The following is a 24,777-nucleotide window of genomic DNA, read 5'->3' on the forward strand; positions in this document are numbered from 1 at the left end:
GTATTTAACCCAGGTCCCAGCAAGGCAACAGGCTTCTGCGTGAGTCTAGTCTGCGTATTGGGTCTTCTGCCCTAGGAGACTGCCTTCTGACGGGAACAATAACCTGTGCCTTTTTATTTATGGCAGCAGTTTTGACACAGGGCACAGGCTGACTTAACCTTGGCAACACCTCCATACTAGATAAACAATCATCCTTGTTATTGTTTGGTTATACTTACAGAGCCTCATACCTGTTATGCAAGGGCACTTGAGAAGGTGGAGTAATCACAGAGGAGATGCACCTGCTGTGCTGGGCAGGAACTTGTCACTGTTGCCCCCTATCCCTTAAGTCACTGTGTTCGGCCAGGCAGAGAGAGGATAGGGAATTCTATGTATCATGCATCCTGTTGGACCTGTCTCAGGGAAGGTAGGGTGCAGTTCCAGTAGTTTTACTTCTGTCTTGCACTCCCTGATACTCCTCAAGCTACTCACCCCCTCCCAGAGCTCTGTTGCTCAGCGGAGGGGTTCCTCTGGCTGGGTGCATCTCCCACAGGTGTGCTCGCTGTTGCTGTCCTGTACTGGTGGAAGAGCAAGGCACAGCCTGCAGCCTGGCACGTGGGTGGCAACATGTTCCCGCCGGAGTTCTGTCTGAGCAGAAAGTGGAGTTAGTGAGAAACATTGTTGTGTAGATCATAAAAATAATTTGGATTTACAACTGGATCGGTTAACTTCAGTGACTAATTATTTTACCAGCTCTTCTGAATACTGGTCATTTGTAGGCACTTTGTAGAGTTCAGTAATCAATCTGGATGTTGGTTGGGTGCTTGAGACAGCCTTCTAGATCTAATGGAGGAAGGGAAATAGAACAGCCCACCTTATCTACTCCACCATTAGTAAATTTTATCTCAGAATAAGACATAGAAGAATGTTTCAGAATTGGACTCCAGTAGATAATTCTGAGATTTTTTTTTCTGCGATGGACAAGTAATTTTCATAGTGAATGCAACTTTTGGATTGGTTCCTGTCTAATAGAAATTAGAAAGCAAGATGAAGAAATCTGGCCATACAAAGAGACAGAAGTTAAATGCTCTCAGGATACAATTAATAATTCTGTATTCACTTTGATTGATGTATGCTTAAGTGAAATGTAGGTCATTCATTGAATGAGTATGTTTAGTACAAAACAAATAGTCTTTTTCCCTCAGTTATGTACTGGATAAGATCAACTCCCAAGGGGGAAAATGGCATATAAAATTAAACTGTATCTCAATGCAGATACATTAGCAGACTTAATTAAGGTTACACAGGCAACATTAATTTGGTAAATTCTGAGTTTTCAATCTGTATGTTATTTTTGTAATGTGATTGTAGTTCAGTAGCACTGGAAAAAGACATGCTGTGTCTTGGATACTAGTATGTAAAGCTGTTTGTTTCATGGTTATCCAAAATATTATCTGAGCCTGACAAGAACCGATATGGATCCAAAATATTAGATATTTAAGGATGAGGACAGCCCTATTTTATTGGAGATGAACAGCACAGAGGGCACATACCCGTACTTCTTTGGTATTTCACACTTGTATTCCACAACTGAGACAAAGGGTTAGTGACTGATATTAAAGGAAAGACCTTGAACATAGATCACGAACAGTCCAAATGCCGTCTTCCCTTTTACTCTGTTTGACTAACATGTAACAGGGTAAGACCACAACTAAATTCAAGAGGATTCAAAAATAAATTTCATGTTTCTGAGATGACTAATGCAGTAATATTCTTATATATATATAAACCCCTTAAAGTTACTCTGCTGGTTACAAAGAATTTGAGACTTCATACTTGGGGGTGCAAGTCACTTATTAAAGGAAATTATTCTATACAATATATAGTACAAAATGTCATGGATTTTTAATTCCTTTTTAATTTTGCTTTTTTCATTGAAAAAGAAATGGAGTTTAATACTTTTTTTTCTCTCTCTCTTTTTTTTTTTTTTTATACGGGCTACTAATTTTAAGTAATTAATTCTCTGCTGTGATGTTTGTAAGACACTGTGCCCTTATGAGGACTTAAAAGTTTACTATTTTGTCATGGTAGGATCACGTATTTATGGAATTAATGCTTTGGGTTTTTTGAAATTGATCTATGCTTTTTTTGTGCCTTTTTTTTAAGATGAAAAGCAAAAGTCGTTCTGATTTATCAGAACTCAAAGTAGGACAAAGCACTATTGAAGATATAATGTCAAGAGCTTACGACAGTTTTGATATCCAGCTCAGCAGTATACAGTTACTGTACAGCAGACATGGTAAGTATTCATGAAAGTAATTCTGTAATGAGTAGGAATATTTTAGTGGTTATACGCCTTTATATTTTTAACAAAGAAGCAGTGGAGAATCTTTGGAACATACTTCAAGAGCATGTTCTAAATTGAGTGCTATGAACGTGTTATAGATTTCTAAAACATATCTTTAGGCCTTAGATTCCAATCTTAGTTTTTGCTATAAACAAAGTTCAGATAAATCCTTTATTTTTGAAGAGGTCTCATTTGATTTGTTGCATAATAAATATAAAGGTGTAATTTATTCACAGTATTTTCCTTCAGTGCCTTTTCCTTGTTTCCCTCCAAATTCAGAGCAGAATCCATGAATAATGGTAACTTGATCATTTTTTGAGGGTTAAGATGAGAATCCCTTATTGAAGGGAACTTTCACTAGTAGATTGGGAACTCAAAATATTGAAAGAGTCAGAACCAGAGAAGTCTAAAGCATTTGACTATTAACCCTTTGGTTCCAGAGGGGAATCCAGAGCCTAAACTTCTAGTACCATGTATTTTAAGAGTTGGGCCCTTAGTCTGTAGCATAGATGGGGTAGCTCTTTAGATGTGAACGGTAGAAATTAAGTAGCTCAGATCTTGTATGTTCGCATGTATTGATAGAACTGTAAAAGAGATCACATCACTTGAATTTTTAACAATATATGCTAATTAATAGCAGATACTTTAATTCTGTGATATGTGTAATGGGAAGTAATCTCTTTCAGTGTTTAAAACATAGGTTTTATTTGCTCTTATAGATGAGAACTGGCAAGAGGTTCGGAAGCTGAAATGCTCATCTCAACATATCTTGCAGCCCTTAGACGTGAAAGTGGAATTTAGCAGGGCTATGGTTGTTACAGATGCAAGAATGCCCAAGTATGTGGGTTCTTTCCTATCTTGAAATTTTATGGTAAATGTCTTTTTTAGGGGAAGAAAAAAAAATCAGGGATCTAATTATACTTCTGTTATTTTACATTGGCTGTGTGTGTGTCTTGGAAGTAAAATACCTTCACTGAGAAAAATAGAGAATAAACTGAAATAACTGCCATATGTTGAAGAGGTGTTAAAATGTTATGATGTTCTAAAATAAGTATGTATAATATATTTAAGGATTTTTATTAGATATTATTAGCTGTTCTAATTAGGTCCTTCTAGTAGCTGTTCTCATTTTGCAGTTCAAAAATAGTTTTGAACTATTGCAGTTCTCATTGAAAGTACTGATGAGCAAAAAACATGAACTTACAAAGTCTCTTCTATAAACATCACAAATTTATTCTGAAAAGTAATGTGCTATTATACTCCCTTTCACTTAAGTTATTAATAGTGTCATTTTACCTACTAGAGATGACTTTTCAGGGAAACAGCTGCATTGGTTTGCACTTAGGCTTTATTTAGCAAAAAAGCTTTTGGTTATGGAAATTATACTCAATCAGAAGAAAATGTATTTTACTATTAATGATGACATTTTGTTGTTAAAAATCACTGAGTCAAAGTGGCAGATATTACCTTTGCGCTCGATTTGGAAAGTGCATCCTGACTAATGCCTGATAAGGACACTACTACCAAAAAGTCCAGTTGGTTCTGAAGTACTTGTAAACTAGTGTATTAATGCATTACAGGGTAATTTGGTTTATTATGTCATTAATAAGAATCATATTTTTATGCTACAACAAGCTAGTGTATATGCTTACTTCATTTTTAATGCTGTTGGAAATTTAGATTTCAGCTAGGCACTTCAGAAAATTAATGACATAAAAATAGACCTAGGCTATTGCAGAAAATTGTTTAGTACAATCAGAAAAAATCAAGAGGCAGGTTATGAAATAAAACAATTATGAAGAACTTAGGATTTACTTAGTCAGGAAAAACCTTAAAAATAATACGCATCAGCTGTGCTGTGTATTATGAACACAGATCAATGATTGCATGGTATAATGGTGCCACCTTCTGGAAGGCTGGGAGGCTGCAGTCTGAATTTTGATGCTTGGCTTTACAAAACATCTTACTCTTTTCCTCTGTACTTTTTCTTTGGTGGAGAAAGTGAGATAAGGGAAATACAACTCAAAGGAATCTCTTTTTTTACGTTAGAAGCTCTAAGGAGAGAAAATCAGATTTCATTTCTATGGTCATACAATAAATTGTCTTTTTTTATGTGGGTTTGTAATCAACATCTGTCCAAGTTATGCTAGTATAACATGGGTTAAGGAGTTTCTGCTCTTAATGAGAACACCTGCTGCAGTATTGTACTACTACCTGTCAAACTGTCTTGGCTACCAGCTGTGCTTCTTCTTTTGGCAGTGTATGTGTTTAGACTGATTCTGGGAAGATTTTCCCTAATGGATATTACTTCTGTGTTTCAAATTCTCATACAGTCACTTCACAGCTTGGAGATCAGCTGCTGCTTCTTTTTGAGTACCTGCACTGTCTACAGCTCTTAGGAATGCCATGGACAGCAGTTTAGTACTAGATAAGTTGTATGCCACAGTTAGTTGCTAATCATAACTAGTTCTTTAACCTGCAGCAAGAGCAAGTAACCATTTAAAATCTATCATGTTGATACTGTGACTCAACAGCAGCCGAACTTGTTCATTTTTTACCTCCTTTACTCTCCAAATGCTTCCAGTATCTATGCTGTTGATGGTATTATGATATGCTAGAGTCATCTGCCAGTCTTGAAATGGCAGGTGCAGCAGCCTTTTATCTGATGGTGGAGATCTGACCTTTTCTTTAAGGGCTTGCTGCTTTTCCTTCTCACTTTGAGTTTTAAGAAGTCTGGAAATCATGAAATTTGGTATAGTATATATCCAGTTAGGTTTGTATGACAAATTTTTACATTTGGTTATGTATTTTCCAAATCAAATGTTCTATTTTCTGTTGGTGTCTAGATCTTACTACTCAAACTCATCATTACTGTCAGTATCAGTGTCGCTTCAAATGCCAAATCTCTAATCACTGCATAATTTCTCTTTTTTAAAAAGAATTTTCAGTTAATGAGTATTTATGAACAAATATTTAAGCTCATGTGATCTCTAGATGAAATTGTACACAAATTATAAAAATTAAGTGATAGCTTTTGTCAGCAAAAATCCTCTAAACTAAATTTTAATAATTACTTGAGTATAGGGTATTATGGATCAGTATTGCTCACCTCAGTTACACATACATTAGTGTATTTTCAGTATACATGTAGCTGTTCCTTTATGTTCCCGTTTTTATAAGTATACTTGCATATAGAGCCAGCATTATATTTTTTCTGCTCTTTTAATTCATATCTGGAACTGTGCTGTGGAATAGCATAGTTTGATTGAGAAAGGTGAGTGGAAAAACATTTGATCTACAGCAAAAACTAGTACCAAAATTGCTTTCTTTAATGTAGTAGGGTTTTATGAGTTAATTCCTTAGTTCAGAGAGCACCTATTATACTAAGTTATCTAAAAAGCAGCTAATTGTGTGGGTGTCTATTTTTTTTTTTTTATTTTTTGACATTTGTACATTGAATCCAGTTGAATTCCTTGTGATTTTATTGTTCAAACCCAGTAATGAATTCACCAGGACTTTGTGCTGTCTTTGAGGAAGGCACATTTCTATACTGCTGCCTTGAAGAGAATACGAATTTGTCTTTCATTTGTTGAAGAGCACTGTATCAAGGGCCTTTCACTGTTAACCTGTATTTTCATCTGCTCGTTTCCTAACCCTTAAAACAGGCTTTCACTGTGGTTAGATCTGAGTACCTGCCTTTCTTTCATTTCTAAGAATTGGGTGTAGTGCTCCTTACAGATTTTTTCACTTGACATTTGGAAGCACTAATATGATTCTGTAGTTTTCTAGCCTGTGTAAATTGTTTTTTTTATGTTTGCTTTATCCTGTGATATGTTTCCCCCACTTCTGAAGGAAGTGGCTGGGAGTCTTCTCATCTGGTTTATGAAGGTGTATGAAGCCAGTAATTAGGATACCAATATTAAGAGAATTCTGCCATATAATTGTGTTCATTTAAGAAAAAAAATATCCAATTTAGAGGAATGTACTTATTTGCAGCTTTTGAGAATGGCATCCTTGACATTTCTTTCTCTTTAATAAAACCAGTCTGAACTTCAAAAAAGCTTTTGCGCAGGTTTCCTTATCTATTGAAGTACTTAGCTCCGCCATGACTCAGTCTCTACAGGTTGGGACTAATTTTATTCCACTTCCAGATGTTTTCTGAACCTTTAAAGCTTTTAAGAGTATTTTTGTGAGCCTGTGATTACTTGCAGTTATCTGCCTTGCCTCCGCTAAGCCCTTCCCATGTAACGGCATGGGCTATCTGTTGTACAAACATTCATCAAAAATGTCTTAACAATAGACATGAATTTTTTGTAGGGAGGTTTAAGTGCAATGGAAGTGAGAATTGCTGTGTCCTAGATAACTGGAGCACTTAAGCAGAAGATGGACAGGTCCTTTCAGATCCAGAAGCTACACATCTACCCTGACCTTCTCTGTTAAAATAAAAGAACAAGAAAGGAAAAAAGAAAGTCTAAATTTATCGCTGACAGAACTGGAATTAAGAGTAGAAGTCAAAAGTAGTTGAGATTTAATTACCTGTGAGAACTTAAGGTTGTGAAGAAGTTCATAAACTGTAGAAAACTAGGTGCTTTAATGTGTACAATTTCATGCTTGACTTGTTCAGGTATGAAGAGCTGTCTTTCCAGTTACTCTTGTAGTTAGTTGAAGGTAATTGAAATTTTAGGGGTTTTCTCCTCATACCTTCTCCATTGTATTATATTCTTTTCCTTTTGATGACTGAGCTGTGAGTTAAGCACAGCAAAACTGGAAGGAAATGGCAGGTCCTGTGCTTTACACCCTATGTGTTTAAGCATCTGCTGTTGCCCACTGTTGGGAGATAGTTGACTTTTTGAACAGACCTCTTAATCTGTTCTAACTAGGTGTTGTAATAAAAGCATAAGCCACTTCTCTCCTTACTTCTGTTCTGCTCAGTTCTGTGAGAAACTGTAATAGGTTTTAGGTCTTTAAAAATCAGTGTCTACATTTGAAGTGATTCTACTTGATATTGGCCATAGCCTATTCAAACAGGCTTAAAATATGTTTTACTGCTTTCATTTTTAAAGACTTCCTTTGTTATGTCCTTTATAGCTATGCTATTTATTTCTCTGTTACATATCTAGACTACTGCTAGAGTCAGCTTAAATATATGTAATTTTTAGAACGTATTGTGTATACTTTGCTTGAAGTTTTGGGCTGTAAACATTCTTATGCAAAAAAACCCAACCAAACCAAACCATCTTTTCGTCTGTAAAATACTGTTGAAGGTTCCGTTATGTGATTTGTTACAAGTAATTAAATTAAATGTGCCAAACAAGGGGGAACAATTTCTCATCAGGAGGAAAATATACCTTATGTAGCCAAATTAGAAGTGGTTATTAGTATTATTTGCAGTCCTGATCTGCAAGACATTGTATCAAATGGAGGTATAAATTACAGGAAGTATAAATTACATTAATAACTGGCTGTTCACTAGTTAAGTAACTTCTGTGTGCAACAGACATTAAATACGTATCTCTCAAAACACAATGGTTAGATGAGTAGTTTTCTGACTAGGAAGACTTGTGTGTTTTCAGAAGGAAATTATGTAAAGTTTGAATAAAATAGTTTAAAGATAACTGTGTTTACAAAACAGGTTCAAACTTTCTGGACAGCTGCCTTTACTTTCTATCCAAATATCAGACCAGAAGCTGACAAGTATCTTGGAGCTAATCGATAGCATTCCTAAACCAGAAAGTGCTCCTGCTACCAGTTCTCCTCCAAAACTAACTGAGGTAAGGCTTTTAAAAAATACCAGAAAAACCTCTTTTTGCTTTTAGTGTTGCAGTTTTGAACAGAGCACAAGGAAGTGGAGAACAAGCATGTCCTTAGTACTTCTTGAAAAACTTAACTAATTCTCTAAAGCTATAGAAATTTTGCTTGTTATTTAGTTTATTGTGATCTTTGGCTGAAAATTATGAAATAGTAGTTCAGTGGCTGAACTTAAAATGCTTCCTCCCCTTCCCCCGCCCCAGCCCCGCAACCTTCTGCTAGTCTGGGAATTACTTTGTAGTTCATATTAATTGTGGTTAACAAACTTTTGTTGAGGATTTGTTTAATTGTACCTTCAAATTTACATATGTATCAGTGCTGCAGAGTTTGGGTTCAGCTGTTTTTTTTTTTTTTAGCAAAGGGAAGGTTGACACTTCGGAATTTTTAGAATTTAAATGGTATGTGGATCTTAGATAGGAGTTTAACTTTCAAAAATGAAACAAAAAATATCCGCTAGCTGTGGCTATGTTGGCTAAACAGCATCTGACTGGAAAAAGTGGAAGCTTCATTTCATCTGACTTAACTGCTCATCACAGCTTCTCTTCAGTCAGTTACACAGCATACCTGAGTGGGCAGCAGTTCTGTCTTGCATGTCTTAAGGTTTATGGGTGTGGAGTGCATTCTCCCCCTACTTGCCCACCCCCTTTCCTTAGTTAAAACTGGTGCAGGTCACTATTTTATGCCATTTTGAGGACTGAGGACTGCCACTTTGTTCTTATTACTACTGAAAAGTGGTCTTTACCTGTTGATATGAGCTGTTCTTAACGAAACTAGGAAATGAACTCTTTGAGTTGCAAATGTTAAACACCACTCTAGTCTGCATGATCTGGCTATGTTTTATGTATCTTTAAAGCAGTCCTATCATTTGAACATATGTGAAATCTCAAAGTTAAAGACATAATTGGGCTATCCATTTGTCGTTTGCAAATACTTCTAATTATCTGTTATTTAATCTTTTGTGTACTTGATTCTAAAGGAATAATGGTTCTGTGTTTTTTTTAAAAGATTATTTAATTATTATCTTTGCCTATTTGTACAAATTATTCTGCCCTGTTTCTGATGGCTGTTGCTTCAGTTTTGGTGCCATTTTCTGTGGTTTATGTTAGCATAATATTAAATAACAGTAAATGCACACAACTAGACATGCATACCTATTGAAAGTATGTATAGAGTGAAGATAGTTTCCCTTCAACATGTAATTCCTGCTATGTCTTTAGTGGTGACATTAAAATTGTAACTAGTTCTGCCCTGACATGCTCTTTCAGTCTTCATATACTAACGGTGTCCCTGAGCCAAAAGCCACCCTAGTTTCTGTTTTGTGCAACTAATCACAGACTTCCTTCAAGAATAAGTGATGGGATTTTAGTTTTAAATAAATAAAATGTGTACACATATGATGATTATCCTGTACTTTATAACATTACTTATATTTGAATTTAATTTTAGACTTCAGCTATTTCATTTAAAATATTTCAAGTGCCTTTGTGCTTAGTATTACCTGTATACTACTTGTGATGCTCAAGATGAGGTGAGGGAAGACAGCCAGTGTGAATGTATTTGCATTATATGCAGCATCCGTATTAAAGCCTATGGTTAAACTTGTCTGCTTAAGCTTCCATCTACTATAGAGCTTGACAGACTCAAATTGCTGGTATTAAGTTCAGTTAATTTGAATTAATTTGCTGCTTTGGTGGTGGCAGATACACTCCCATGCTTTTATCCTTGTAGCTGACATTGTTCTGAGCTGTGTTGCCATCACATCACTTCTGAACCTAAAAGGATGTGAATCCCTTTTTCAGAGCTTCCCATGTGAACTTTGTTTTGAGTTAGTGGAGGAATTGTTCTTGAGCTGCAAAAATGGAAGACTGTTCAGAGCAGATCCTTCTAGGTTTTTGCACTCTGTACTTTCTTGTGCTTCAGTAGAAGAAGGCTGGCCACTTCAGTGTGGAAGACTTTGCTTCTTGTGATTTGGTACTGTGAAGTAAATTCTCACAGTTTCTTCTCATTGTAGTCTTAGAATGTGAAAGTGTTATGTATGAGACACTTTCACTGTTAAAAGACTCTTAGAGACTTGTATCTACTAGTCATAGACATGGATATATTCAGTAAGGTTGAATTATGTGGCTGGAGGCAGAAAAGAGACTATTGAAATGTGGAGAGTGAGATAAATCGAGCCTTGGAAGCTATGTTCAGAGGTGCATGTTTCTTTGCTGGAATAATGCTTAGATTTCTGGAAGATACTCAGTTTCTGAATGATTGTCTGAGGCTGGGCTTTCAAAGTAGCAATATCGGGGTAGGTAGGGAGAACTACTGTTTGCACAAGTCCAGAGCCAAAGACATTAAAGAAGAAAGACATACAGACAATGCACATCTCTCTCCTTCCTTTAGTACTCTGTGCAAGGCACATGTATACTAAATATGCACATGGAACATGGAGGCGATAGTTCTGTACAAACTCAGACCACTGGGACTACTTTCTAAGGCTTGATGGGAAATCTGGCTTTAGTGAATAAACCATTTGGTTACCTCCACTAGGAGAATTTAATTCTGTCATATGTGATACCACATGGAATGAGGATTCTTTTCCTTTTATCTGCTGTAGTGGCAAAGCAGTGACATTTTATGAATTTTCAGTTACGTCTCTGGGTTGTGCATAACCACGTCTCACAAATGAAGACACTGCTAGCATCTGGTTTTCAATAGGGCTCAGTGCCGGGTCCTGCCCTTGTGTCACAGCAGCCCCACACAGCGCTACAGGCTGGGGCAGAGCGGCTGGAAAGGGCCTGGTGGGAAAGGGCCTGGGGGTGCTGGTCCACAGCCGGCTGGGCATGAGCCAGCAGTGTGCCCAGGTGGCCGAGGCGGCCAGCAGCACCCTGGCTGGTACCAGACACGGTGTGGCCAGGAGGACCAGGGCAGCGATGGTCCCCCTGTACTGGGCACTGGTGAGGCCGCACCTCGAACGCTGTGTTCAGGTTTGGGCCCCTCGCTGCAAGAGGGACGCTGAGGTGCTGCAGCGTGGCCAGAGCGGGCAGCGAGGCTGGTGCAGGGTCTGGGGCACAAGGCTGATGGGGAGCGGCTGAGGGAACGGGGGCTGTTCAGTCTGGAGAGGAGGAGACTCAAGGGGGGGACCTTACTGCTCTCTACAGGTACCTGAAAGGAGGCTGTAGCCAGGTAGGTGTTCATCTCTTCCCCACCCCACCCCTCAAGTAAAAAGCAATAGGACAAGAGAAGATGGCCTCAAGTTGTGCCAGGGGAGGCTTAGGTTGGAAATCAGGAAAAATTTCCATCACTGAAAGGGTGGTGAAGCATTGGTACAGGCTGCCCAGGGAAGTGATTGAGTCACGTTTCCTGGAACTATTTAAAAAATCCGTAGATGTGGTGCTTACAGGCATGGTTTAAGCGTTAGGCTTGGTAGTGTTAGAATAACAATTGGACTTGATGCTGTTAAAAGTCTTTTCAACTTATGATTCCAACAATGATTCTGTGATTCTGTGAAATTTAGGAAGAATTCTGTGTGCTCTTATGTCTTCTCTGATGTCTTTTTTCCTTTTCCCCACCTGTCACTAGTATCATGTGATTTTTATAAAGAACAGTTCAACTTCTACTCTTCTGTGAAGTTGCCATACTGCAGCCCTATGAGGGACTAGGTTCTGTCTTCCCTGAGTTTTCATACGATGTGCTTTTTCTGGCCATCTTTTCATCTGTGAAGTTGGATGTTTGAATGTCTGCACAGTGTTTCCTAATGTATTTTCTCTGCAGCTAAATGAATGTGTAGTACCTGCTGTTTCTACCTGATTTAGGCCTCATGTCTCTCCATGCTTTTAATTTTAGTAATGCAAGTGTTGAAATGCAATGATTTGTATTTAAAATAATACCAGTTTCCTTAAGTCATAAAACTTCCGTGGAGCACACGGGCATGCAATAGCATGCATGACCAGTGAATTCTTGTAAAAAAATTTGTTATCTCCTGTTTCAGGCTGCAGTATCCCCTGTACTGTCAGCACCACATTTATCACAAGGTGTGTTTCCTGTGTTGGATCTTCATTCGTTTGCTGAGTCAGGTAATACGATCTATTTTGAAGTCTGATTTGATAAACAGATCAAGTCAAGTTTCTGAGTTTGTTGAATTTGGTTCCTTTGGAGTAAGTCACCATTTTTGGCTTTGTTTCAAGTTCCTGAAGGTTGAGTAATGTTATGTTCTGCACAGCTTATTACAATTCACTTTGTACAAAATATTTGTGTCTTTTCTCACAGCAGTAGAATTCTGTATGCTTGTTCTTGCCCTTCCCTTTCTGAAGGCAAAGCAGTAAAATGTTTATTTGGTAGGATGTCTTTGCATATGTTTCTACAAATCTCTATTCAGAACATCTGAAGTAGTATGTATGTCATCTTTTGCTTCAGTATGTACTTAGTCCTCTGATGGTTTGGGATATTTTTTCTACTTGTAAAGGATTTCTCCTCTGCTTAGCTGGATTTATTTAAATTAACAAAATACTGAAATAATGACTGCTAGAAACTACTGTGTTATTATAAATAAACATCATTTCAACTTCTGCAGGATCAAACAGAAGAATGTCTGTGAAGAAGCTAGTCGTGTTTAATACTGCCTTGCTGTTCAGACAGCTTAGCTAGATTGTAACATTCCATCTAGTAGTTAATGTTTGAAAAATAATCAACTATATAGGTGTTATTTCAGTGTCAGTCACCTTTGTCATGATTAAACTGGAGAAATAGAGAGCAGTACCTCTTCTCTCGCAAGTTAATGATATATGTGGTTTGTAAACACTAGCAAAATTATTAGTGAACTTAATTTTTACATGTACTCTATCACTTTAAATTCAGTGTGTCTGCACTATGTATAGAAATACATATTTGTGCATTTTCATCTATTTTTTGTATTAGTTCCTTTAAGTGCCCCAAGGTAGAGAGAATGTGTCTTTCAGTTCTCAAACATTAGGGTGAGGTGAGAGTGAACAGTGGCAACAATGAATTTGAGAGAGTACTAACTAGACTTTAGATTGAATCAAGTCTGGTTTTTAATTTATACTATACATACAGCTGTGTAATCATTTTAATGGATTCATGTTATTTCTCTGTTTTCACCCCCCAGGCTCAAAGGTGCTTTTAAGCCTTAGAAAATACCTCTTTATGTCACTTCAGTTTTGTCAGAAGAAAGATATGTTACCTTTAACTTCACTGTTTATGGTTTTTAGGTGAAGGAAAAGAGCTGTGTAAGATGGTGCAATTAGTTTGTCTTTGTCATGCTTCTGTAGTAATGTCAGGTGGTTTAAAAGCTTGATAGTCCTTAGGTGTCTCTCCTGAAATGGGTGATCCTTAACAGGGAGAGATCCACAGTAGTGTTGCTGATAGTAAGGCAAAGGCATCTGTACGGTCATCAACATTCAGTCCAGCAGAAGAGTTGGTTATTAAGCTGTGAGTTCACACTGAATGCAAGATGAGCCACAGTTTGTACTGTCCTTTTCACAGCCAATAGTGAGAGAATGCTGATGGACTGTTGATGAGAAATGATGTATGATGATGTGGTGGCAGGAGCTGTAGGTGTCATAAAAAGTTGTGGAGGTAGGAGCAGAGGTAATTATAGGAACAGACATTGTTGGTTGCTAGTTATCAGCTAGGTAATCTTTCCATACTTGCACATTTAAGTTCTTGTAGATTAAGGCTAAAAATTCTAGGTCCTAGTACTGCAAAAAATATTGGCTGTCTAAAATGTGTATGTAATATTCTTGTGAACTAATCCTTAGAATCAGAAGAAGAATTTTATGATGCTCTAAGCAGTCCTGTGGAAGACGTGCCATTTTTTGAAGCCCCATCTGGTTCCCTCAAGCGAGCTAGCAGTACAAGGCGAAAAAAGCTATCTAAACAAGAATCATTGAAAAATATGACAGAATTCCAGCTGAGGTTTGAAGTAGCTGAGGTAAATTTACTTTATTTTTATTTCTCTGAAGCACATCTGAACTGTAACCTTTCCTTTTATTGTGCTCATGAATCCATGTCTGCAGGAGTATTGATTCCTGTTTCTTGCTGGAACTATTCTGTACAGTTTTTTTTCAAGTCACAGTTGTGCTTCTGCATCCTTGTTGTCACTGAAACGCTCTGATTTATCCACTTTATTTCCCAGCTTAATTTATCACTGTATTTCCTTTACATAAGAATCACTCAAAGAACAAGTTATGTAGTTGTTGTGTCTTAAGACATAGTATTTGACAACTTTTTTCCACGTACTGCTGTGGTCACTGGAAAAACTTCATTAATGTTTCCTCTGGTACCCTGTTTTTCTGCTCCAGATTTTCCCAGACTATATTAGCCTTACACCTAAATCTGTAACTTGTTCACTATGAGGTTTTGTGTGTTACTCTTGCTGTTTCAGAACAGGGGGGAGGGAAAGAGTGTTTTACTAAATACATGACACCGTTTCTAACTGCATTGGTTGGTCTAGTAAAAGACATGTCCTCTTACTGCTATTATTACCTTTAGCATTAGACCATATTGACTGTGACAAGTGTTATTGCTGCTACTCACTGTATAACTTTACACATAAATGATACAAATTCAGTTAACTTGACAAATTCTGGTTTAGGGTAGGGGTTACAGAATAGCTTCAGCATATTATAACTAGCTTGCAATGGATCTTCTTATATACTGCACCTTACGGAGCAAATATGAACAAATAAAGCTGAAATGTACTGGTTTTTGTGTGACAAGACTTTAAAAAATGACTAGTCTAAAGATAGATGCTGTATTTTGCATTATTCTCTAGTGGAAACTTAGCTTGCAGTCTATAAGAAAAAAACCACAATTGTGAATCTAGTAAGAATCACCTTCTCTCTGTTTGTTGGCTTTATAGTTTAAAATTGCTTGCTGGGTATAGTTTTTGATTTGTGCTATTTGTAAAGACCATTATGTGAAAAGGAAGAGTACACATCTTTGTTTTGCTTTAGTTGTGAAAGACAGATACAGCTCAGCTAGCTATTTAGTGAACATCTTTGTCATACATAGGTGAAAAAGTAGGAAATCATCTTGCTTGGAATATTCAGCTTGGGAATCTGACTTTTACCAGGAGAGTTCAAAGATTCCATTGAAAGCACTAAACCCTTCATGCTGACTGCAAATCTAGTTTTCACTGGGTTGAACCATTACCAAAACCTTTACAGAGTTGTTCTTAAAAATAAATTAGTTCATGTAAGTGTACTTTGGTATTACATATGTACATGTTTGAAGTTTTTGTTAAAATAGCAGCAAACGGTATTCTAGCAATTTTGCTTGGGGAACTGCTGGGTTTTTTTCCAGGGTATTTGCTGTATAAACTATCAATAGACTTCAACTGGTAAAATATGTAAATATATATTCCTATATAAAACCTAAGAAGATAATTCCCTATGTTTGTTTTCTGCTGTGTGTTTGTTTGGGTTTTTTTAGGTCTTAATTAAATTATGCCGTCTTACTGGTAATACTGAGACACCTGTGCTGCAGCTTGATATTGTAGGGTTAGGCACTGAACTTAAATTAAGAACATTTGACATGACTGCAAATGCTTTCCTTCGTGAAGTTTGTCTGCTGTGCCCAGAGTACATGGGTAAGTATTTATAGTCTGATCAAAAAATAAATCACAAACAACATTGTGAATTTGTCTTCAAAAAGCCTTTAGGGCTTTCTTTTGTCAACTGAGGAAGATTTGCTTCCTAAATTAAATATTAGATGGTTTTAGGGGACGAAGTAATTCAAGAGTTCGTTGTCTTACTAATGCTTTGGTAAAAAAATGTTCTAGTGCCGATAATTTTTAGTAGAGAAATCTGTTTTAAGTCTGCAGGAGAGGCTTTCTGATTAAATAGCAATGACAGCTAGTAGCCTAGTTTGTAGTCTGTAGATGACTCAAAGAGTTGTAGAAAACTTGTAAATTTATTTTCTTTAAAAAAAGTAATTATTTTATTCTTCTGGATTTTTTTTTTAAAGATGATAATGACAAGCCAGTTTACATAATTACTACTTTGGATAATGTAGAAGATGATCTTCTAACTCTGGAGTACATAAAGGTGAGAAGCACGTTGCTTTTGAATTGTAAGCCAGTCATAATCGGTGCAGTATTATTGAGCAATTGTTGAGGATTTCTCCTTGCCTGTTCATTTCTTAACATGTTGAGTGTCATGTGCAGAAGTGTTTCAGCTCCCTAAACAGATTAACTTGCGCATCTTAAGTTGTAGTGGTTTAAAAAATACATTCTTTCTAATGAAATTTGCAAGCTTCTCCTGATCTGTTTGTTTGTTTTGCATGCACGTTCTGGTGGAATAGGCTGATATTAATGGACCGGAACTGAAAACTGCCTATCAGAATGTTCTACAGAAAATAAAGGTATGATATCTTTTTTAACATCATTTTCTCATTGTGGGAAGAGAGGCAAATTAGATAAACATAATTTGTTCCTTTAGGTGAACTTTTCATCTCTAGATGTTCATTTGCATACTGAAGCTTTGCTGAATGCTATGAACTATCTGAATAATCTTCTACCTAAACAAGAAACTAAAGTTGCAGAAGAACTTGTCCATGAAAAAATAGAGGAGAAGAAGGATGTTCTTAAGAAATTAAGTAAGTTTTAGATTTTTTTTTTTACTCTTTTAATTCTTCTCTCTGGAATTTATTTTCTATTTTTTTAAGCCTATCAATGACTTTTGAAATGAGAAATTTTGTTCAGGGTATATTGTAATAAGAATGTTAGCAATCAGAGTAGTATGCAGTAGCAAGGGTAGACTTGGTGGCTGGAAGTGTATAGGGAGGAATAACTGTATAATTAATGAGGTAAGGTAGAGGCTGCAGCTGTTGACATTTCCTGAGGTCAAAATACAAAGCTTGTTTTTTGAAGATCTGTGTTCAGACTCACTTGGTTATGATAATCTGTGCTGAATAGTATCTTACTGGCAGTGATTGTTGCTGACGGTGTTCTCCCGTATAATGAGAAACGTGGTTTTGCCTTAAGCGTTGATGAGGAAAGGGTTTTTATAAAAAGCAAGGAAATAAAAAGCATTTGTGTTGGAAAATTCAGCATGAAGATGAAAACTTTCTGTGGTAAGTGTATTAAATGTGTTCCAGACATTTTTGTGCTTTCCAAATAATAGCATAATTACTCTTTTTCTCCAACTCTTTGGTGAAATGGCTTTGTATGTTACCTTTCTTTCCATCATAAAAATATTTCTCCTGGTTTAAGTTTGCAACCTGCAGGTAGTACTTGTTTAGCAATTATTGATTGTGCAGATATTGGCTGTAGACGTTAGTACAAAATACACCCTATTGCATTTCATAAGTTTTAGGATAGTTTCGGTTACTAGGGATCCACTGATTTGCTAAATGGCTAAATTCTGTTTGGCACCAATTTTGTAGGAATAATATGTTGGAATTGCTGACTTGAGTTTATTAACTGGCACAGGAATTTGCATTTCGCTTGAAGTGTAATTAAATAAGTTCTTGCATGGTGGAAGGTGGCTTGAGCATTTTCAATCTTTTCTTATAAAAAGCTGTTAAGAGCATTCATTAATAACAATTACTGTGTTTTTAGGAACATATAAGTAGAATAAGAATTCCTGCAGTTTGAGAGAAATCTGATGAGCTTCCTCATGTTTACCAAAGGTACCTGGTACTCTGTAGGTATCTGCTTTAGATGTATAAATTTAGAATTCCTAGCTTTCCTTGGTCTGAAGAAGCATTGCCACTGTTGCATACTGAAAGGAATGCTGGCTAGCCAGTTACCCAGTGTTGGTCTGAGGGAATTACTCTGCTCTAATAAGGCTAATCTCATTTCTCCATGTGCAGTTTTCTGATATATTGGTCAAGACATACCTTTGCTATGTATTCAAGGCACGGAGTATATGCACACACACCCACCACCACCCTTCCCCCTCCCTCCCTCCCCCCTCAGCTATCTTTTTGGTTTCTTTCCCACCCCACCCCTCTGGCATGAATCGAAACTCTGGATTTCTGTACTATTTGAGGACATCAGTCTCTTGTGGATAACTTGCTTGCCATGTAGTTTTGTCATTCTCTGACAGAATTTGGCAGGTCTGGTTTGTTGAAAATGCTGTGCAAGACCAAACAGATCACTTCTGTTTTTTGATCTTGTGTCTGGGAGCTGCTTTGAAATGAATGCTTCTATTAAATGCTCAACATTACGCCAGTGATTGATTGTTTCTTCCATGAGAGGACTTCTCTGAGACCTTTGCAGTTATTGCTTGATGTTAATTGTAAAACAATGAGGGTCCAGCTAGTTATTAAAACAAAAAACAAAACACACACAAAGAGTACAGCAGAGGATAATTCTTAAGATGATTCTAGTTCAAGTATTGTAATATTTGCTTTGCATTACTGATTTTGGTACTGAGTTCTGTCATATGACTGACCTAGTCAACCTGCTGTTACACTGATGAGATCTTTCTGAGGCAGCATGCATTCACTGATGTTAGTTCTTAAAAGCATTTCAAGTTAAACTGCAGTACTGTTTTGGTATCTCTAAACCCCGTGTATCACATTTGCAACATTGGTGAGATTTTTTTCAGAATGTTAATTTGTGCTGCCTTTACAAACATACTGCTGTTTGGCAAAAAAGGGTTTGTAGGTTCTGTTTGGGGGGAAGAGATGGAGGAAAATGAAGGAAAATATTTGTATTAGGAATGATGAGAGATAGCTGGGATAAGATGTGGGAAGAGCATTAATATGTCACACAGCCATTGTCTTTCAGCTGATGATTTTTTATTTTTCCATCAGATTAAGAAGTTTTAGTTCCTTAGCTCATTCTTTGAAGGTGTTTTGTAGGTGTCAGTTGCATAATAGAACTGAGAAGTAAAAGGTGGAATAATTGCTATGTAAAAAAAAAAAAAAATTCTTCCATTTAACTGTATTTCTTAAGTTATTTTTTTTCTGTGTGAGATTGTTCTCATTCATGATGGTTGTTTGATTTCAGTTACACAGGAACATGTTTGGACACTAGAAGAAATACTATTTATGTACCTGTGATAGTTTGTGAACTTAATTCTGTTCTGTGGCTTACTGAGAGCTGGAGGTAGAAGATTCAGCACTTCTTTATCTTCGAACCTTTTTGCTGTGCAGGCAAACATTGAAGTGTTTGGTACCATAGAATTTTTGGAGGCAAAGGGTTGAAGTAATTTGTTGTGTTAACATGTGACAATTTAGACTTTACACAGCTGAAAAGCTTTCATGGGTGATTCTTCTCCCTCCTTCACCCCTACTCCTGTACAACTGTGCAAACTAAACTTTGAATGAGGGTAGTTATTGGTTAATTTACTGTGGCTTCTCTTTTGTTAGCAACATGAAATAAAATCATGTGACTGAAGCTGGTGTATTTATGGAACTAGAGCTTGATTGTGCAGGTTGAGAAGCCTTAACATTCTCAAACACAATACTTACAGGTAATATCTCACGTGAAAAGCTAGGCTGAGGAAAAAAGTGGGTTGAATGTTTATTACTTTTAATTTTTCTGCTTTGAGCTTTGTTTATAGATTACCTCTAAGAGCTTACCACTTAGGACTCCAAGTCCCCGCATACAATATATGATATTTCCCTTTGTCGTTTGAAGTGGCATTAATGTTACTTCATATTTAACTTTCAGAAAAAAGCAGAGCAAGTTTTTGTTTGAGTCCCTTATCTGTTGTATTTAACATTACCTGCAGATAGTGTTGTGTGGCATCAGTCACGTCTACTCAAAATGAATAGAGATTATTTCTCTTAATGTGGAGTGAAATACTTATATTTTTATTCAGTTATGGAAAAAGAAAATAATGACTAAATATTTAGACGCCTCTGTTCTGGAAGGCACTATATTTGTCCTTTTGTACCTTTTGTAGGTTGTAAGGTTGCCTATACTCATTTTGAAGAATTCCCACTGTCCCTTCTCTTTAGTGTCTAGTTGTATTAATGGCATTTTCATATTTCAAAATTTAGGTTTAGAAAATACAGGTTGTGGAGATTACATATGGCAGATGACTTTTTAATAAAACCAAGACCATTAATTGCAGATAACTAACCAACAGACCAGACAGAGTTGTGTATTAATGTAGCTATAATATTACCACTACTTGAGGTAAACTGCTTAGTCCTGAATAACGTATCTCTTAATTTTGAATTGTGCTGTGTAGATGTATATTAATGTATTTCTTGCACTTAATGAAATACTGATGTTGATTACCACGGTTAGTGAAGCACATGAGGACTTGTGTGTAGACAATCCTGTGTATACAATTCCTTCGTGTTGTACTTCTATTATGAGTGCAGTGCATTTTGTGAGTGCAGTGCATTTTGCCAGTGCAGCCTCGATACAAACTAGACTTTGGGGAAGGGGTGCTACAACATCAAATCTTCTCCTTAGAACATAAGGTTTATTGTTTTGTATTTCCCACAGCATCAAAAAAATCCAAATACGAAGATGTTATCGATCTCAATATCTGTGCTGATTTATCTGGTTTACGTATCTTTATCAGAGAGAAAAAACACAGAATAGCTGAAATTCACATTGAAGGTAGGAACAGAACTTTAATCACAAAGGCACAAAACATAATCAGAACAGTCTCTAGATTCTGTATGCCTTTATTATTTTTAAGGTCTGGATAGCCAAGTGATCATGAAGAAAGCAGCAACAGAAGTGACTGCAAAATTGAAGAACATTATTATTGTGGATTCTGATGAGATGGCATTGTATAAAAAGGTATGCATTTGAATTTCTGAATGGAATAGACTAAATCAAACTTACTTTGTGGGCTCTACTTTTTAACTGGGAGTTTTGGTTTTTTTTAAATAATGTTTTATTTATTTTCTGGGACTGTTATTCTCAATAGGCAGACTGATGTCACCTCCACAACCAGTGATTGTTAGTTTGACATCAACTTTGTGCAGTTGTGATGACCTGCTGCTCGTTACGCACCTTACTTTGTTGACTTTAATGAACAGAATTATTCAAGCTGAGATTCCATCTGAATACTTCCAGCTGTTTCAAGGATTTGTTTTATCTATTGTTGAGCTATTTGAAGTGAAAATGTCTTACAAGTGTGAGGTACTACATCTCATTTTGGAATTAATTTTCTCCAGCACAAGTTTTTACAGTAGAGATGTTCTTTTGTTTTTTCTTCCTAAGGCTCTTTACATCACAGGAAAAGAAGTCTTCAACTTCAGAATGATATCATATGTGAATGCTACAGATGGCATTGCGTATACGAATATGGATGTTGTTGACAATCGTATTTACCTAACTGTTGGGTGTATTCAAGTAGTTTTTGTCAATAAGTTTGTTTCATCTATTTTGGTAAGTTAAATTTTCCAGATACTGTTTCTTAGCATTCAGATAACATTGTCAGAACTGTGAAAGGGTAAAGCATCCCATGTGGGGTTGTGACCATTTATGTAACAGTTCTTACATATTGTTGTAAAAACTTCACTGGGATACTGGCGGTCCAGCTATTTTCTTTTCTTCTCCATGTGTTTGTTGAGTGGGTGGCTAAGCAACAATATTTGCTATTATTTTTAGCAGTTTTTCTTTAAAAGACTTGTGGAAGCTTGTAGATACAGACACTTACTTGTTTATTATGCTGAAATACAAGTAATAAGCCATGGTAATTAATGGCTTTTTCATAAATTCTGCTAAGTAAATCTATCTTTTTGCTTACCATATGAGTAAATAAAACATAAATCATACAAGCCATGTTACAAGGTCACAGCTGTTATCTGATTTGCCAAATACTTAGTATGTATGTTTATATATAATGCATACTTTATCATATTTTTTGGAGGAGATTATCCTATTAAAGGACTAAGAAAAAGTGTGTAGCAAAAATAATACCTTGATGACGGTTTACTATTTAAAAAAGTTAGGATTCTTAGTGTTTTTGAAGTAGTGTTATTCTTAATGACATTCCCAACATCGGTATTCTTTTCCTAGGCTTTTATAAATAACTTCCAAGCCGCCAAGGAAGCTCTTACTGAAGCAACTGTTCAAGCGGCAGAGAAAGCAGCAACAGGTGTAAAAGAGCTAGCGGAGCGTAGTTCGCGTTTGGCACTAGATATCAATATTAAAGCACCTGTTGTGATAGTTCCACAGTCAGCAATGTCTGCGAATGTTCTGGTGGCTGATCTTGGGCTAATCACGGTGAAGAACCAATTCTTTATTGCTAAAACAAAAACACGGTATAATCTCCCACCTGTTGTTGACTCTATGACAGTGAAATTGAGTGAACTAAAGTTATACAGGTAATGTAGTGTCAAGATTTTTTTTTTAATTCATGTAATCCTTTTGGGATACTTCAGTTGGAGAGCTTTAAGAAATTGTTATCAAAATAATTAATGGTTGGTGGTTGATGAATACACTGTTACCTTGAAATAAAACAGTGAATTAATAAAAATTTTGTAAAAGCAATTAAAATACATGGTTTAGGGGAAATAGCAATCTATAAGTCTTTAAATAGATGCAAATGTTTGTTTAGAGAACTTTGTGTAAAATAGTAGACTTAAACATTAGTCACTACTTTGGGACAGGTTATACCCATTTGTAGAGGGCTGTTTTGACAGGGATTTCAAGCTATATGTAGTGGGAAAGAGATCAAGTCAGCAGTAAAGTGTTCGAAAATGGGCTTTGGTGTAGGGTATTGGGAGGGGGAAAGGAAGGGAATTTCAAACACAGTTGAAGAATACTGAAGAAAGAAGAGATTGCTCTCCAGTAAGAGCAGGTAAGAGGTCCTAACTTACAAGAAGTTAATGTTGCATGCTTGGTATGCGCCTGATGTGTCTCTGCTTTTCAAGAAGAAATGTCTAGTTTGTGAAGGCTTTAATTAGAAATACTAGTAGTATGAGGACTGTTTTAAAGTACTGTTCAAAAAGATGAGGGAAGGATAGTAATGTGTAAGTGAAGTATGTCAAGCTAGGAGTATTTTGTTTCTGTTCACAGATCATGCTATGAGAAGGGTTCATTGCAAACTGAAGTACAGTTGCTGCAGCCACTCAATCTGGAAGTAGCTGTTGAACGAAATTTAGCTGCTGCATGGTATAATGAAGTTCCTGATATTGAAATATCTGGCCGACTCAAGCCTATGAATGTAAGCACTCATTTCTGAAAGGAGCTGTTAAAATTTCTGTGGAAAATGGATTAATTTTTCTGTCCATAAAAGTCTGAGTATTTTGGGGATCCAGTGTAAACATAAGGACCTTGATCACTTGTGGCCCTTAAGGAAATGCTGGGACATTGGCTTTGGACTGAGTAGTGGTAAGATCAACAACTGAGCTGAAAATGAGTAGTTGTGTTGCTAAACCCTTACCACCTTTAGTTTCAAAGAAATGCAATAAATTTTGCTTCCTGTCCTCAACTAGTTTGCTATGTGTTGCTAGACACTGCCAATACCTTAGGTATGGTTTGATTTCAAGCCATACAGGAAGAGAAGATTTTCTTGTTTTGTAGGGAAAAAGGAAGTGAATCCCTTTTTGTTCTTATCTAAGTTCTGTATTTCATCTGTGATACTGCAGGCAGGTTTTGTACTGTATATTACTATTGCTAGTTAGAAATGGGTATGCTGCTACAGCCTTCCTTTACCTGTCAATACCTTTGAAAGAACGATCGGAAGAAGTTGGGAGTTATTGGTCTGTTCTTTAGCAGTGCAGTCACTTTTTGAATTCATGCCCGTGACAAGCCTGAGTATGAGTTAATGCACATGCTCATTTAAAAAAAATATAAATCAAGCTTGTCAGTTGGCTGAGGAAGACCAGTTTTCTGAATTTTGAAATACTAAGTATCTTGTGACTAAATGCAGATAATTTTGTGCAACTATAAGCCAAACTGTAAGTTCGTAACTTCTAACATGCAGTTTCTAAGTTGTGGCTTGGTAAAGAAAGTTTGTGGATGAAACCAAAACATGCAAACAACTTCTGATTTCTAGAAATTATTGTAAGGGGTTGTGTGGATTTGAGAAAAACACTTTACTTGGTTCTTTAGTCTCTTAAACAGAGATTCAGATAGGATTAATTTGGATTATCTGTTTTTTTGTAAACTTAGATTTTAGTTACCAAAAGTTTCATGAACTAAGTTGTTCTGAGTTTAGTAACAATCTTTTTATTTATTTATTTTTATTTATTATTAAAGCTAATTCTCAGTCAGGAAGATGTTACCACAATACTGAGGACATTAAATGAAAACATAGGTGGAAGCTCTGATGCGTCAGTGTCTGCACCAGAACCAAAAGATACGACTAGCCATTGTAGTGATATGCATAGTACTTCACAGCAGTCTGCAGGTAATATTACTAATTTTCTAATATTACATGTGGCCTAGCATTTTTAGTTATTACTGTCAACTTCTAATTTCTGTTGGAATTGCCTTTATGAAAGGATGTCACATTCAGTTGGTTTAAACAGTATGCCTCTATCTTAACATTGTGGTTTGAGCTATACCCAACAAGAATAATGATACAAATAAAGAGCACCTGCGCCATTGTAGTCAGTTGTGTAGCATGATGTGCTTTACTGTAAGGTTCTACTGGCAATAATGCAGTAAGCACCTACAAGTCTGTTGGATTTGGTAACATCACCAGTTTAGAAAGTTGCTATGTTACTCTTTCCTTTGTATGCTTGTTCTGTTGCTGTTCAGTTCA

General features: G+C 36.4%; 1 protein-coding gene across 5 annotated transcripts in view; it reads left to right on the top strand.

The window, feature by feature from the left end:
• VPS13A (vacuolar protein sorting 13 homolog A) overlaps nt 1–24,777 on the top strand; it is a 115,268-nt gene that overhangs the window by 33,375 nt on the left and 57,116 nt on the right. For all 5 annotated transcript variants that reach the window (XR_013924803.1, XM_080371674.1, XM_080371673.1 and 2 more), the window contains exons 21-35: nt 2,146–2,278; nt 3,046–3,163; nt 7,959–8,097; nt 12,111–12,195; nt 13,897–14,069; nt 15,572–15,728; nt 16,106–16,185; nt 16,442–16,501; nt 16,579–16,735; nt 20,553–20,669; nt 20,752–20,855; nt 21,282–21,449; nt 22,083–22,390; nt 23,085–23,232; nt 24,270–24,420. Coding sequence is in view for 4 of the 5 variants with exons in the window: in XM_080371674.1 (XP_080227800.1) it covers nt 2,146–2,278; nt 3,046–3,163; nt 7,959–8,097; nt 12,111–12,195; nt 13,897–14,069; nt 15,572–15,728; nt 16,106–16,185; nt 16,442–16,501; nt 16,579–16,735; nt 20,553–20,669; nt 20,752–20,855; nt 21,282–21,449; nt 22,083–22,390; nt 23,085–23,232; nt 24,270–24,420 (2,098 nt within the window). In the remaining variant the exon portion in view is untranslated. The remainder of the gene's footprint in view (nt 1–2,145; nt 2,279–3,045; nt 3,164–7,958; nt 8,098–12,110; nt 12,196–13,896; nt 14,070–15,571; nt 15,729–16,105; nt 16,186–16,441; nt 16,502–16,578; nt 16,736–20,552; nt 20,670–20,751; nt 20,856–21,281; nt 21,450–22,082; nt 22,391–23,084; nt 23,233–24,269; nt 24,421–24,777) is intronic.

This window comes from Falco punctatus (genome assembly GCF_963210335.1).
Source record: "Falco punctatus genome assembly, chromosome: Z".
NCBI lineage: Eukaryota > Metazoa > Chordata > Aves > Falconiformes > Falconidae > Falco > Falco punctatus.